At 38.7% G+C, this 14,714-nt stretch overlaps 1 protein-coding gene across 2 annotated transcripts in view; it reads right to left on the bottom strand.

The window, feature by feature from the left end:
- Nucleotides 1-12,088: 12,088 nt before the first annotated feature.
- The window catches only part of FER (FER tyrosine kinase), a 172,529-nt gene continuing 169,903 nt past the window's right edge, over nucleotides 12,089-14,714 (bottom strand). For both annotated transcript variants that reach the window (XM_042864894.1, XM_042864896.1), the window contains one exon: nucleotides 12,089-14,052. In XM_042864894.1, the coding sequence (XP_042720828.1) occupies nucleotides 13,910-14,052 (143 nt within the window). In that variant the 3' untranslated portion in view covers nucleotides 12,089-13,909. The remainder of the gene's footprint in view (nucleotides 14,053-14,714) is intronic.

Genomic DNA, 14,714 nt, shown 5'->3' on the forward strand with positions numbered 1-14,714 from the left:
ATACTGGGGGCGGGGTTGCCAACCACTGGACCATGCTGTCCAGAGACACATCCAGCCTGGCCTTGAATGCCTCCACAGATGGGGAATCCACAACATTTCTGGGCAAACTGTTCCAACACGTCACCACTCTCTGAGTGAAAAGCTTCCTCCTGTTATCTAACCTAAACCTCCCTGTCTTAGTTTAAAACCATTCCTGCTTGTCCTATCACTATCAAGAGATATCATGATAATTATACTAGGTTCAATCAACAATACTTTTGTTCTTCAGTTCTGTTGCTTCAGAATAACTCCATCACCAACCCTTTTAAGCATCAGAGGAGACGGAGAGCAATGAACACTCACATCACTGTAAGAAACCTTCTTTGAGGTGTTAGGTCCATGGACAGCAGGGGTATTGTGGGCAGGGCTCAGAATGTTGAGAGCACCCAACCCCTAGATGTGGGGTGATGAGCTCTGAGCCACCCATTTTGGGTGCAGGGAGCTCTCACTGGGAATGCAGTCTCACTTTGTCAACTGGATGGGACCACAGCTGCTCAGTGGGGTACACTCCATCCTTCTCCAAGGGAAAGAGGCCAAGAGGAAGGAAGGAAATTTAGGGGAAGTCTCCTGCCCACCATCCACAACAGGGAGCAGCCCCTCCACAAGCCAGGCTCAGCTTCTTCCTCCTGTCAGCATCAAAGAAAAGTGTCAAAGTTGGGCTTCGAGAGATGGATGGTGTGTTTGCAGGTGACCATCAGGTCTTAGAATGATTTATGAACTAGTGGTGATATCCAGCAGTCTGTGTTCTCTCTACTGTATCACATAGCTGCTTGCAAAAGTGCCTGAAGCTGATGTTTTCTGCAATAGTATGACAGAGGTTCTTTTCTGAAAATTATTCTTAATGAACTTATTCTTCAGCCTCTCTCCAACAAAAACTCCCATAAGCCAGAATAGAAGAACATCATAAATGTTTAGCAAAGAACATCAGCAAAGCAGATATGGCTGACAGATGGATCATGGATTTTCCTGTCTCTTAGTTTTAAATTCACTTAAATCTCATATTTCATGGTAATCACATAATTAGGGGAGTTCCAGCAATAAACTTAGTAATTCCTGAGTGACTAATTACGGCAAATGTTACTAGTTATTTCCAATATTGTCTGTACTCTCTGGCTCTGAGAAGTGCTTTCAGGCAGTGTTCCTTGGCTCATAAGGGAGCAGGACAGACCTGCAGCTGGAAGTTGGATTCTGGGGGTGGGGGGGTGGGGGGGGGTTGGTGTCTCTGCCAGCTGGGACAATAAGGGAAAGGTAGAGGCACATGGGCTGCTGACAGCCATGAGAGCCTGTTGTTGAGGTGGCTGCAATGCAGAGAAAATTAAAATCCATGGGGGTGGAACTGCAGTTGTGAACTATGTCACTTTTTGTGCTCTGTAACATCTCCACATGCCGTGTATTGAATTCCTGGACATCAGAGCCTGGTACCTGCTCTTGAAGGTATACCTACTTTACAAAAGGTTTAATAATAGATAAAAAAATAAGCCAACAAATAAATATATAAATAAAAGGGGGGCAAGATGTCAACTTCTGTGTTTAGTTTGGATTATCTCAACATTGTTTAGAAGATCATATGGTTTCAAAGGTTCCTTATTCTCGGTTATCATTTTCTTAATTGGGCCAGCTGAGCAGTTACAAGGTTGTCTTTCTGTACCCAGCCAGCTCTGCAGGCTCCTTGTGTGCAAGAGAAACTGCTGGGGCTGGGAGCTCGTGAGCTGGGGTTTCTGTAGATAGCACTTTCCTGCACAGCTCATTCAGGAAAACTCACAACTGGTTACTGTAATATGCTGAATGCTTGTCAGAGAAGTGTGTGTTGTCCCAGGTGTCCCACATAAATGGCTGTGTGAAGAGTGATTCTGATGGGAGCAAAAAACAGGTGCTTAAGACATGAGTTGTATGGAAATTACTTTCTGTCCTGGAATGCAAGGCAAACCTATTTTCCTGTAAAATAAAAGTGGAAATGAAATATGTTAGCTTGTACAAATAACAATTGAAACTCTTTGTTTGGAACTATTAAAAGCATCTCTTGTATCTGAAATTCCAGTTACTGCAGGAAAAGATAGTTATGGTTGACAGCCTCTTCAAAGCTGGCCAAGTGCATCTAATAGAAGGCACTTTTCTTAGTTCTCCTCCTTAAACAATATGCTGATTTAAAACAACAACAAAAAAAATCCTGAAAATTCTGAGCTTGATAGAAGTGAGAGGAATTCTGACAGTGAAGTGAAGCAGACACAGAGTGGGAGACTTCTTGCATACATCATAGCAAGAAGGCAGAAGTGTCTGCCACTACCATGCTGTAAGATACCCTAATAAGAAAACCATGTTGTTGACGAGCAGCTGAGAAGATAATTACTTCTTCTTCTTCAAAAAGGAGATTTTGGGTCAGGCCTGTTGCTGCTGATTAAATACACCTAAAGCATATATTGTATGTTTGAAATAAAGTACTGTAAATGTCTTCTAAGTTAGAGCTGATGTAATGCAAGTTGTCACTCATTTACTGCCACTGCCAAGTGAGGGCTTGTATTTATGAGAGTAGGAGAGCATTCTTGCCCACAAGAGTCACAGGAGAACATTTGGATGGTGTATTTGGTCTCAAGATTTGGGCAGAGATCTGGGATGCATGCTGCACATGGGTCTGAACAACCCCATGGATCTCCGTAGGTTTGGGGGAGGGCAGCTGGAAAGCTGTCCAACAGAAAAGGACCAGGAGATGTTGGTTGACATTCATCTGAACATGAGTCAGCAGTGCACCTGGGTGATCAAAAAGGCTAATTGTATCCTGGCCTATGTCAGAAATAGCGTGGCGAGAAGGACCAAGACAGATTTTCTCCTTGTGTATGGTTCTGGTGAGACCGTATCATGAATCTTGTGCTCAGTTTTGGGTTTCTTGCTATGAGGATATTCACTTAAAGTGTGCCTAGAGAAGAGCAACAAAGATGGTGCAGAAACCAGAGAACCAGACTTAGGAGGAATAAGTGAGTTAACTGGGGTTGTTTAGTCTGGAGAAAAGAAGGCTCATTACTCCCTGTGACTACCCAAAAGGAGGCTACAGTGTGATGTCAAACCCTTCTCAGGTGATAAGTGGTAGGGTGCGAGTTAATAGCCTAGATCTAAGTACCAGAGTTATTTTTATAATATTTTTCATTTTTGTTTCAAACTCAGGGTTGTAAAGTTCTGGAAAGGATTTTTGGTTCCAGAAGTTTGGGATCAGATGAGTGGGAGACTTGGAAGTAAGGACTTAGAGTAATGTTTTGGTCTAACTTTACAGTGGCTCTGAATTTTCTATGTTAGTGTAACCAAGATGGGCTTTCATAGCTACTGCTTGCAGAAACAGCTGAAGAGACTACATTGTCCTCCTTACCCCTCTCCATACCACCTCTGTCATGAATTACACTTAGCAATGCAAGCTTTCAAGAGAGGAAATAGATAAATCTTTCAATATACTATACAGCTGTACTTGAAGCAATCTCATGTTTCCTTGAACTATCAGAGAACTAATATTTCATTAATTTCATTATTTCATGCTTTGAATGTGTGCTGAAGATGACACATGCTTCTTTCCATTACAGCATGACCAAATCTCAGTCTGCTGTTCTGAGTATTCACAGTCAGCCTGTACTTTGATTTCATTCTTTCTTCAATTCTTTTTGAAGAATATTGTGACTAGAACATGACTCAAAAGAGGACTAAAATCCAACTGCCTCACTGAATGTGTGTGCTGGGGATCACATGTCCTTATAATGATTTTCATATTGGAACCATGTAATCATGCCATTGCTGGTACATCATACTCATGGTACATCAGCTCCATGCTGACTAAGTGTGAGTTACTGCAAGTTTCCTCTCATCTATGCTGGTTTGAGGCACAGAGTGAGTGTGTGGGGTGGTTAATTGGATAGATCTATCAAGTAAGTTAAAAATAGGAACAGTGTATAGTCCTTGGTCCAGGCTAAGCTCCCTGAGCATGGAGGTGGTGGCAGGTTAGGGACTCACAAGCAAAGATCAAGGAGGTCAACAAACCAGATGGCCACTAACCTGAACACGCTATAAGGGAAAAAATCCACTCCCCAAACCAAACATCATCTCAATCCCTCAAATCCATAAAGAACAGGATGAAGGCAGGCACATATTTTTGATGTGATCCTTCTCTGTGTCTCTGAACAAGACTAATGAGCATCTATATTTTGACTAAAACAGTATTTCTCCAAACTTAGGGAAAGGTTTTGTACATGAGTATAAAAACATATTTAAACACGCATCATTTGGATGTAAAATGGAGGGAAGTATGGCTGTTGCTTGTAGACAGAATTAAATAAACTCACTTTGACTCACACATGTCAACTTTGGGCAATTGGATAAAATGTGATGAATGCAAATGCTGTTATCCATTATCAAATTTGTTATGCCCAAATGGATTCTATGGAGAGTTCCACCAGTTGCACAGTACCTGCTGGAGCAGGACTCACAGGTCAGATTGGCACAGAAATGCTAATTTGAAAATTCAGCTGGAATTGAAATATGAAACAAGGTGTTTTTGTAGTGTTGGAATTGTGGTTCACATGTTCCTGCACAGGACTGTTTTGTCACTGCAGACCATTAGTTATGTCTGTTAGGGGAAGATGTGTCTGAATGGTTAAATCAGGCATCTTAAGAATATGGAAATGCTATCACTACTATTTACAGTGGCATTTAGGTGTGCAATCTCCATGGGGATCTTCTGAAAAGTCTCATGAACATAATCCTTTATACTCCAGCTCCTTTAAATTCACTTCTAAATAGTAAAAAAAAATGTAGGACTATACAAAGACTCTGGTCACCTTGAAGGCTGATCTCCTACTGAACTGCTGTGACACTTCACAGGAGGAAATTTGATGACCCGGTGCTCTCCGGTGTTTGGCAGTAGCAGGTTTTCAAACAATGTCTTAGTAACTGAGAGGCAGGGCATTGCTGAGCAGAACAGACTTAACTGCAGCAAATTTTACTAAAATTATCTTGCAAATAAATGACCCAGCAGAAAGGTACCATGGCTATGTGCAATCGCACGCTGTGTTGTCTTCTGTTTCAATACCCAGCAACACATCCAAGGGATGAGCTTTGAACTTACATCTCTCTCAGGAATGGTTACTGGGAGATGGTGCACAAAAGTACCCTCAAAGAGTTTGTAAGAGGGAACAGTAATATTTAATTCCTTAAAATGCGTGGGTACACAAAGCCTGTCACTCCCCTGGTGCTGGGTGTTCGAGCAAGGTGCAGCTGTAGGGAGCAGAAGGCAGCTGGAAAAGTTCTTTCAGTGACTTATTTATAACCATGAGATCTGAAAAGATGTTTAAATCTTTTTTTTTGTAGCATAATAGTTCTGTTTTCTTACCTCAGCCATAACTTCTGAATTACAGACTTCGTATTAGCTAACACTAAAAAGTGATTATGGAAATAGAAGAATCTGCATCAAAGCATGGTAAAAATGGGAATTATTACCATGATTGGTTTCATTTGAAGTAAAATATAAAATAGATCCAAACAATCAAAATATTTAAAATGTGAGTAATGTGAGCAACGATTTTTTTTTCATATCAAGTGAACAGAGCACTAAATCATGCAAAGTAAACAGTATAGAATGCATTTGCATTGTTGCATTGCTCTTAACTGGAAATGTGTGTAGAAAGAGGAAGGATTTTGTAGAATACGGATGTTCACTTTTCAGAGCTTTGCTCTTTAGTGTAATTCTAGCTTGAATTAAAATGAGTGTGGTGTTACACCACCATCAGCACTGCAGAGCTAAAGCCCCAGGTTTCAAACCTCTTCCACTTGTGCCGACTTGGTTACTCTTCTTGTCTCTTCCCAATTAAAAGAGGACACAAGTGACGGGCAAACTAGGCATAAGGATCAAAGGGGTAACTCCTGAAGTTGCCAAAGAAAACAACTACCCAGCAAACAAACCTGAACATTTGATTTTCTTTCTTAGAGAAGTGCAGACTACTTTGAATTGTTGTATTCCCCTGAGCACTGTTAGGTCTTCTTTTGGCTACAGAGCAAGTGAATGAATACATCTTTTTAATATCAAGTAAAATGAGACAGCTTGATACAGATATTTTACATTTATTGGAAGAGTACAGTAAAAAGGGGACATGAAACTTGTCCATGAGAAAAGACAGAGCATTATTCAAAAATGGCCTGCAGTTTACAAGAATTCTGTTTTGTATCAGCCTAGGAAAATAAAAAAGTTAGCTGAAGTTTCAAAAGGGTAACCTTAAAGTATATAAAAAAATGGCAAATAAATGGAGTTAGATTGCAGATCTATTTAAAATTATAAAGGACAGACAACTGGCAACTGTATTACATAGTCATTATTTCAGTCTTGCTTAGAAGTCAGATGAACTTGTGATGTGGGGTATTTTTGTTTGTATTTACATGTGTTACTATCCATGCACTCATTTCCAGTGTTATGTATTACCAATGTTTCACAATATTATTTTTAAACAATAGGAGCATAAAAGGTGCTTTACCTGATATTAAACTTGCTGGTGTTTAACTCAGGCACAAACTGGAAAAGAAAGTTTGTTTGCAAGCTGTAACCTACTCATGATCAGTGGTGTCGAGGACCCCTTGCACGTGGTTCCGTGACCCGGCCCTCCCTCAGTGCCCCTCTGCCATTCCCAGCTGCTGCAATGGCACAAAGGAAAAGAAACACCTGCAGCTGAAAAGCAGGCATCCTAGAACAGTTAGCCCCAGACTACTCTATGGGAGTCCTTTGGATGCGCATGTAACTATACAGACCTTCTACAGAAAGGACAAGTGTTTGGGGTTTCAGTCCTCAGCAATTTCCTTTTAGGAGTCCGCCTGACTTTTGTGCCTTGTGCAATGAGCCTGTTTCGTCCTATTATATGTTTTTTGGAAATAAACCCATCCGGTTAACCTGTCAGTTACAGGTTACACAACAGCAGGAACACGAACATTTTCCCTAGTGCGTAGCTCTGTTGGAGGTTTGAATCTGTAACATGACTAAACAGAAGACGGAAGGAAAGCTCCCCCTCGCATATTTCCTCTTTTGTTTGCCTGGACAGTGACAATGAAATAATGCTGTTGCTCTTCCCTTATGCACAAGCTCAGGCAATGCCAGCAATCAGCCACAACTCACCATGCAGCAAGCTTCCCCTCACCAGCAGGTTTGTTGGTGGACTGCAGTGAGCATTAAGTGTTTTACAGAAGTGTCCCATGCAGACTTCAAGGCCCTTCCTACAGCAACCTGGCCGCATCCATGCCATGTACCAGCATGGCCAAGGGCACCTAGCCATTGTAATTGGAACCTAGCAATTCACTTTCATGGTGAGAGCTATTCCTTTGCACTAGAATGGTGCAACTAACTACACCTTTGCACTGAAGAGTTCTACCCTCTTGCTGAACTCAAATAAAACGCAAATGCTACTACTAAAGTGGTGTTTCCTATAAGGAAGATTGCTGTTAGAACTGCAACAGGTTTGAACTGAAACAATTACTTTTGCTGATATTTAAAAAGCCTTAAGATGTATCAACTTGGACACCTCCTGGAAGACTGACTCCCTGCAGAATTTGCAGACTGAGCAAAGCAACGATCAGCTCCTGAAGCTGCACGTCTCAGTATTTGGAGATAGTGGATAAAACTACCAGCACAGGTAAACATTGTATCACATATGGAAGTCAAATTTATAAAAGAAAAATGGATATAAATAATGCAAATCAACAGTCAGAGGAAATTCCTGGCAATTAAAAGGCATATTTACCTTATGGTAAATCTTTAAATCTTTATGGTAAATCTCTAAACCTTTAAGGTTTAGTGAGAATTAAGTCATTGCTACTAATTTCAAAGATAGCATTTTGTATCTGGTCTGTCAGCAAATCATCCCTTTTTCCAGGAGTGCAATCAGCTTCATAATTTTTCCATGTGAGCGGGACGCTCTGTACCACAAATCAGGCAGTCAGGAATGCTGTTTTTCAGTGTCCTTCATGGTATGTACAATTCATGATACACCCAGGACTTGTAGCACGATTGGAAACACAGTTTGGACGATGCACTTCACCTTAATTCACAGTGAGTTCAGTCTTCATACAAACATGTTGCCACAGGAGAGTATAATGGCACTATAATATTTTTGAGTCAAACTAAGCCAGAGATACATTTGAAGTTTTTCTGTCACAAGAGTAACTTCCTTGGATTAAGCGACAGGCACCACGTGTGGTATGTGGCAGTGTCAGAACTAAGGAACAGTTCAGAGATGCAGGGCGCAGAGCACTACAGCAGAGCTCAGCTGGAATTACCCCCCACACACCGTGAGCAGTGGAAGGATCTTGAATAATTCAAGCACAGGATCTGAGTGAAGTAGTTTATGTAACAAAATCAATGTTTCATATTACTACTGAATTTGATAATTAGGGATTTCTTCATATGTTAGGAAAGACTGAGCTGACTATAAATAGAGATGACAATGTGGATCTGTGCTTTTTCAGTAGTAGAAGGTTCTTGCACATGTTTTCAACACATGTAATCTAGAAGAAATCTCTGACTTTTCCTTTTAAAAAGCAGAAATACTTTAAGTTTTTGGATGGTTTAAATGGAGGAAGATGCACCTCTTTCAGAACTCATAAATGTCAGCTATGTACTTGGTCTGTAAGGTTTTGTAGTCCTAAAACTAGATGGCAATTCCAAATAGTGGCAATTTAGGAACACTCTCACCAAGCCAAGTCTGCAAGTGAAGCTGAGTGTTAATAGTGCACAAATATGCAATGCTGAGAAATGGACAGAGCTGAAATCACAGCTGCATTATCTGCTTCAGTGAAGGATCAGTGACAACACTAGGAAGAGCATTCAGAATTTGACAACGGATTTTTGGGTTTTCAGCATGAGACTTTTACATGGGTTATTTTCCTGTTGGTGTTTTTGGTGTCCTTTTTTTCTTTTTTCTTTTTGCGTTTTAGGAAGAAATGCTGTGCTGGGGGGATTCTAGTATAAGACTACAAAAAACACTCTTTACTGATGTTATTCTTATAGAAAGATGATAGTTGTTGCTGTTAATGCTTTTTTTTCTTATAAGCCATAACTTGTGAATGTTTAATGACTCCATTCTTACAGTCATTTCTGCAGGTAGAAATCAGAAGAAAACCTGCTTAATAGAGCTGATTTAGCACACCACTCTTAAGCCATGATTGCTTAGAACTTCAGGAATACAGGACTTCCTCTGTGCTTTTTTGTTACTAATTAAAGCTCTTTATTTCTGAAAGAAGAAAAAGAAAATACCTTGTTTGGTACAAGGGGCATCTCTCCATCCTCTGTGTATTCTTCCCTCCACAATATCCAAGAAATAGCCTGGCAAGAATATCACAAGTTCTTTTATGCTTTAAGAAAAAAAATAGTAATTGATGAACTCTTATTTTAATAGCAAACTAATTTACTCTTAGTCATAAAAACGTTACAAATACAAGTGCACTGCTGTAACAACATTAGTACTGCCCACAAATGAGACAGCTGTTATAGGAAGTGGATTTTCCCTATTTGCCTCTTTCTTTTTATTCCATCCTTAGAATGATTTATCACTGCTCGTTACAACCAGCCACCTCCAGAAGTGATGCTCTTGAATATCATCTGTGATGACACTATTTACACACTAACTCATCCCTTCCAATAATTCACAGTTGAAAATGCATCAGAGGCACTGCCATGTAGAGGACGTGACAGTCAGACTAAGGACACAGGCTTTGCGGTTAACGACAACTGGTACTATCCATGCAGCAGGACATCTGGGAAGAGATGCAAAGCATTTTTAAATGCTTCTGGGTTCTGGTTATTCTATGTAACCTCAGGAGAAGTACTTGTTTATTTACTTATTTATTTATTGCATGTGCTTTTTACCAACAGTATCTTTACAATGGGTGCAATAAGCTTAACAAAGTAGTTAAAATAGTCATAATAGATAATGAATGGATAACATCATAGTAAGCTTCAGGTGTGGGTAATTATAACAGGTGGTTAAAGACACAGATTAAACAATAAGCTACTATTTCCTTAACTAGTTCTCTGTTTCACATAAACAGGATGAGACTTTATAAACTGAAGAAGAAATGCAAAATAACTTTAGTCACTACATGAAAAACTGCCTCATTGTTTTTATTAGAAACTGACGAAAATGTACATTTGAAGGATAAGGTCTTGGTGGAGTGCTACTTCTAGAAGATTACACCTCTACTGAAGTGAGTTTGTTTACAGGCACGATGCTTTTCAATACTTCGCTTCCAATAAAATTGAAATGCTGAGGAATCCTCATGATTTCACCGACAGCTGAATTCTGAAGATAACATCTGGGCTCAGCCCTTAAGAGTACTCTGAGTCCCTCCCATTTAGCAGTGTACACAGTTCAGAACTCCTTTGGACTCCACCTGGCTGAGACTGAGCGCAGATTTAAGAACCTACTTGAAATACTGTGTGTCTAAGAGAGACTGACATTTTTTGTGAACTCTCCATAGCAAATCAAGTCTACAAGCTATATGCAGCCACAAGTACTTGCACAACCTATGCATAATGCAAGACTTCAGTCATCAAAAGTTCATAGAAAGCAGATATGGTGACTTTGGCTCCTGAATACTATGTCTGTCTCTTACATTTCACCATAGGGCAGTTTTGTTTGTAAACTCTCCTCCAGCAAGAAATTCATAGAAACTTAGAGACTAAGTATTCATAGGTAGGGATTGCACTTCCTAAAGTATAATGGCATTAACTACAAATGAGAAAAGATGAACAAATTCTGCCACAAACACTGAAAAATTAATTGTAAAAAAAAAAAAAAAGAAAAAAAAAAGCATTAAATAATTGAAGAGACTATGTGTTTAAATTCATTTTATACCTTTTATATGTGTTATAATTTATTTTATTTTAAACTCAAGCTGGTATTCTCCTGAAGAATGATTATTTTTTAGCTGAACTTATGCTGACTTCAGCAGCAACAATATATCTTCTTGCTGCTGAATTATCCCCATTTTTTAAGAAGTACACTACATTTAAACAGAACTGTGATATGAATTACAAATGTTAATCATTTCAGAATAAATAAGAATGCATTTCTTATCTATATATGAGAATCAAGATGGACAAATAAAATAGTATTTCGTTCAAAAGGTTTTTTTTTTTTGTTTTTTTTTTTTTTATTTTTTTTTTTTTTTTTTTTTTTTTTGTTTTTTTTTTTGTTTTTTTGTTTTTTTTTTCTGTCCAGGGCATATAGCAAAGAAACATAATTCATCTCTTTCACAGAAGAAGAATATCAACTCTCCAGAGAAGCAATGAATGCTGATAGAGAAGACACCATTACCCTTACTTGCAGACTTTCTTGGTGCATACCTAATGACCAGCAGTTGGATTAATAATAGATTTGAGACAGGGATTTTTCCATATCGTTGTGGTGCATTTCTTAATCTTAGTGCACTTGCATTTGCATTAGCATACAAGCAAATTAAGGCACAAACTGTGTGTAATACTTAATAGCACACAAATGAACAAGAATGCTTCCCACTGCTCTTGAAAAATATCTTTGGGCTACTCGGAAATACAGTACTAAGAAAATATGTCCAGTATAAGGAAGTTTCCTTATAAGGAAAATACGTCCAGTATAAGGAATTTCCTGATAAGGAAGTTTAAATTCAGGCCATCAAGTTTGCCAAGTATTACACCTTAATGGGTATGCATGTAGGATGCTCCAGAAGTAATGCCTCCCACTGACTTCCATGGAAAGTACGACAGATACAAAGAGCACAATAACACTATTTGATAGAGCAAATTCTCAACTACAATACATTAATTCCGAACACCGGCACCACCATGAGCTATGCATCTTTGCCAGCAAAGAACAAAAGCCTGCATGCTGTGCTTATAAAAACCTGCACCAGTGGAGGTAAACTGCTGGCACCGCTGCTGAAATGCACCACCCACCACCTGACTGTTCAGGCTCTACAAACACTCAGCAAGCATCAATGAATGCCAGTGGGTGCCATGTTTTCTACATGGAGGAATTCAGTGACACACATTTGCTTCATCTACACTTCCATGTCAGATGCCATATTGTCAGGCTGCCCCTCTGCTGCCATACCACAATCAACTGCCTCTGATGTCATGGACCAACGTAATAAAACAGGATGCATTACTTTCGGAGCAGCCCTCAGACAAATTCTTTTAGATTACACATATTTTTGTCACACATAGCCCTTAATCATTACCACCCTGCACTACCACAAACATGCTTTAAAAGAGCATAAATTCTGTGGATGATAGAAAAGCCGCCTTAAGGGAAATGAAAATGCAGTGTAGCCACAGATTTCACTACATAGGGCTAATAATGCTGTGTTACTTTCAGTCTCCGTATACTTGTATTAACAGCAACAGACATTCCTTGATCTGAAAAATTTTATTTAATTCATGAAGAAATCTTAAGCACCTTAACTCTGGAGCTCGGACCAGGGTACTGTAACTTGTTTTTGTTTCTATGTAGAAACAAAAGAAAATAATCCCCACTATGAAGAGAACACAAAGTCAGAGCAACACACTGTACCTTTCCTCTATTCCCTGTCTACTGTATCTTATACTATGGATACTATGGAATGTTACCTTTTTTTTTTTTTTTAACAAGTTTCCTTTATTTTTGGTGACATTTACAATTTGTCTATCCCCCATCTTTTAAAATCTGATTGTAATGATTTTAAAAATTTAGAAGGTGAGTATTTCTACTCTGCTTCGTTCCACCTGTCACAGACTTAAAATATACGTTCTTATTTGGGTTTCTTGGATAATTCCTCATGCCATATAAACATAGCGTTTTCCCTTCAACACTATGCATGGAATGTGCTTTTTTTTTGTGTAACCTTTTAAAAGCTACAACAGCACACTGAGGGTTATTGCCAATTTAAGGGAAAAACATCAGATCAAAAGCAAATCTAGAAATTCACATTGTTTAACTCCTTTAAGATCAATGCTATTGGTCACCAATTACAATGCTGCTATCGTTAGCAAACCTCTTTCTGTTGGCCTATTGTTTTTACCTATTCTTTGGAAGACAGATGATTTGCAGTATCTCTTAACAATGAATGTGCTCAATGACTGTCATTTTGTTTGTTTCTTAAACAAACATAGGTAATTAAAGAAGACACATTACTGAATTCTGATGGCTTCATAGGAAAAAAAAGGGGTAAACTTAAGGGCATAGGTAAATAATATCAAAAGTCATAAGAACTTAATATAGCATGGTAAGAAATGAACATGTAGCTCAATTTTCTACAGAAGAAATTTCTGGATTTTGCTGTTTGGTAAGCAAACTTACATCCAGAATCTAATTGACCTTTACCCTTGAAACAAGCTATCATTAAAAAAAAAAATAAGTTGCAGATAGAATTTGAAAAATACAAAAATTTCTAGCTGAAACACTTGTCAAAACTGTCTTCAGTCTTAAGGCCAACATGCATGACACAGTCATCATGTTAGAGAGCTGCTGGTGTTGACAACTGAGACAGGGACAGCAGAGTGAGAAGACTGTGTTAAGTAGAAAAACTCTGAAAAATTAGCAGTTACTTGCTGTAAAACACATAAAAGCCACAGTTCCTTAAATCTACAGTATCTGCTTTCCTATTTACATGTAACCTAAATGACAATATTACCGTGATTGGATATATAGCATTTGGCAGTATATGTCTTTAATGCAGGTGTAGACATAATTCAAGATGGTACACATGTATATAAAAACCAGTTAATTTTAAAGTAATCCTAAATGAATATTGCAAATAATGTTGTATAAACGCATAGTGTTTAAGGGGAAAAAACACGTCAATGGAAAATCAAGTCCCACATATTGAGTTTGGCACTAGTACATCACTATGTCACTTTCTTTTTGATTGAAGATAGCTCTTTCTGAATCTCACTGAATTTTGGTCGGTTCTCGGGATGGTAGTCCCAGCACCTCTGCATTATTTTATATATTTCTTCTGGGCATTTCTGTGGTGCTGACATTCGGTAACCTGGTACACAAGAAAAGGGGAAAAAGTTCAGCACTGAAAACTAATGTATATTGACGAATTTAAAAAGAGATGTGCAAAGCTCACAATTAAAAAATAATTGAGGGTCAGTTTTACATCTTGTAATATGAACAAATTCTTCAGTACACAACCCCATAAGGATGGATAAGTATTAATCTAACCCAAGCTCAGGTGACATTTCAGTTGTGTAGGGTACATTGTGTATATGTTTCTCATTGCTGAGGGCAACAACCTGCAAAATCATTAATAATGGGAATTATAACCAAGACTGGAGTAGATTTTTTTACTCTTTCAAAATGTAAAGACCTTTATGTTCATTGCTCTTCCACTCCTTGTATCCTCAAGAAGTTCCCTTTCCTCCCCCTCATTTTCTTATTTTTGTATTTTGCCACATCATCCTAACACTAATATTCTTCTGATTTGCTCCTGAAGGCAGTCTGCTCTGAAAACTGAAGGAGGTCAATGACTTAGAGATGAACAGGAGAATGAACAACCACTTATTTGCAGCTGATAATTCAAAAGCCATAGATGAATGGACTAAAGAGATGTACCCACAGCAATAAGGGCAACTTCCTAATGAGCAGGAAGTAAAGCAAAAATCCCAGAATGCCCTGCAGTCAAAAACCATAAGCTCCTGGCAAAAC

Source organism: Lagopus leucura, unplaced genomic scaffold, assembly GCF_019238085.1.
Source record: "Lagopus leucura isolate 7727_CA_CO unplaced genomic scaffold, USGS_WTPT01 Super-Scaffold_774, whole genome shotgun sequence".
Taxonomy (NCBI): Eukaryota; Metazoa; Chordata; class Aves; order Galliformes; family Phasianidae; genus Lagopus; species Lagopus leucura.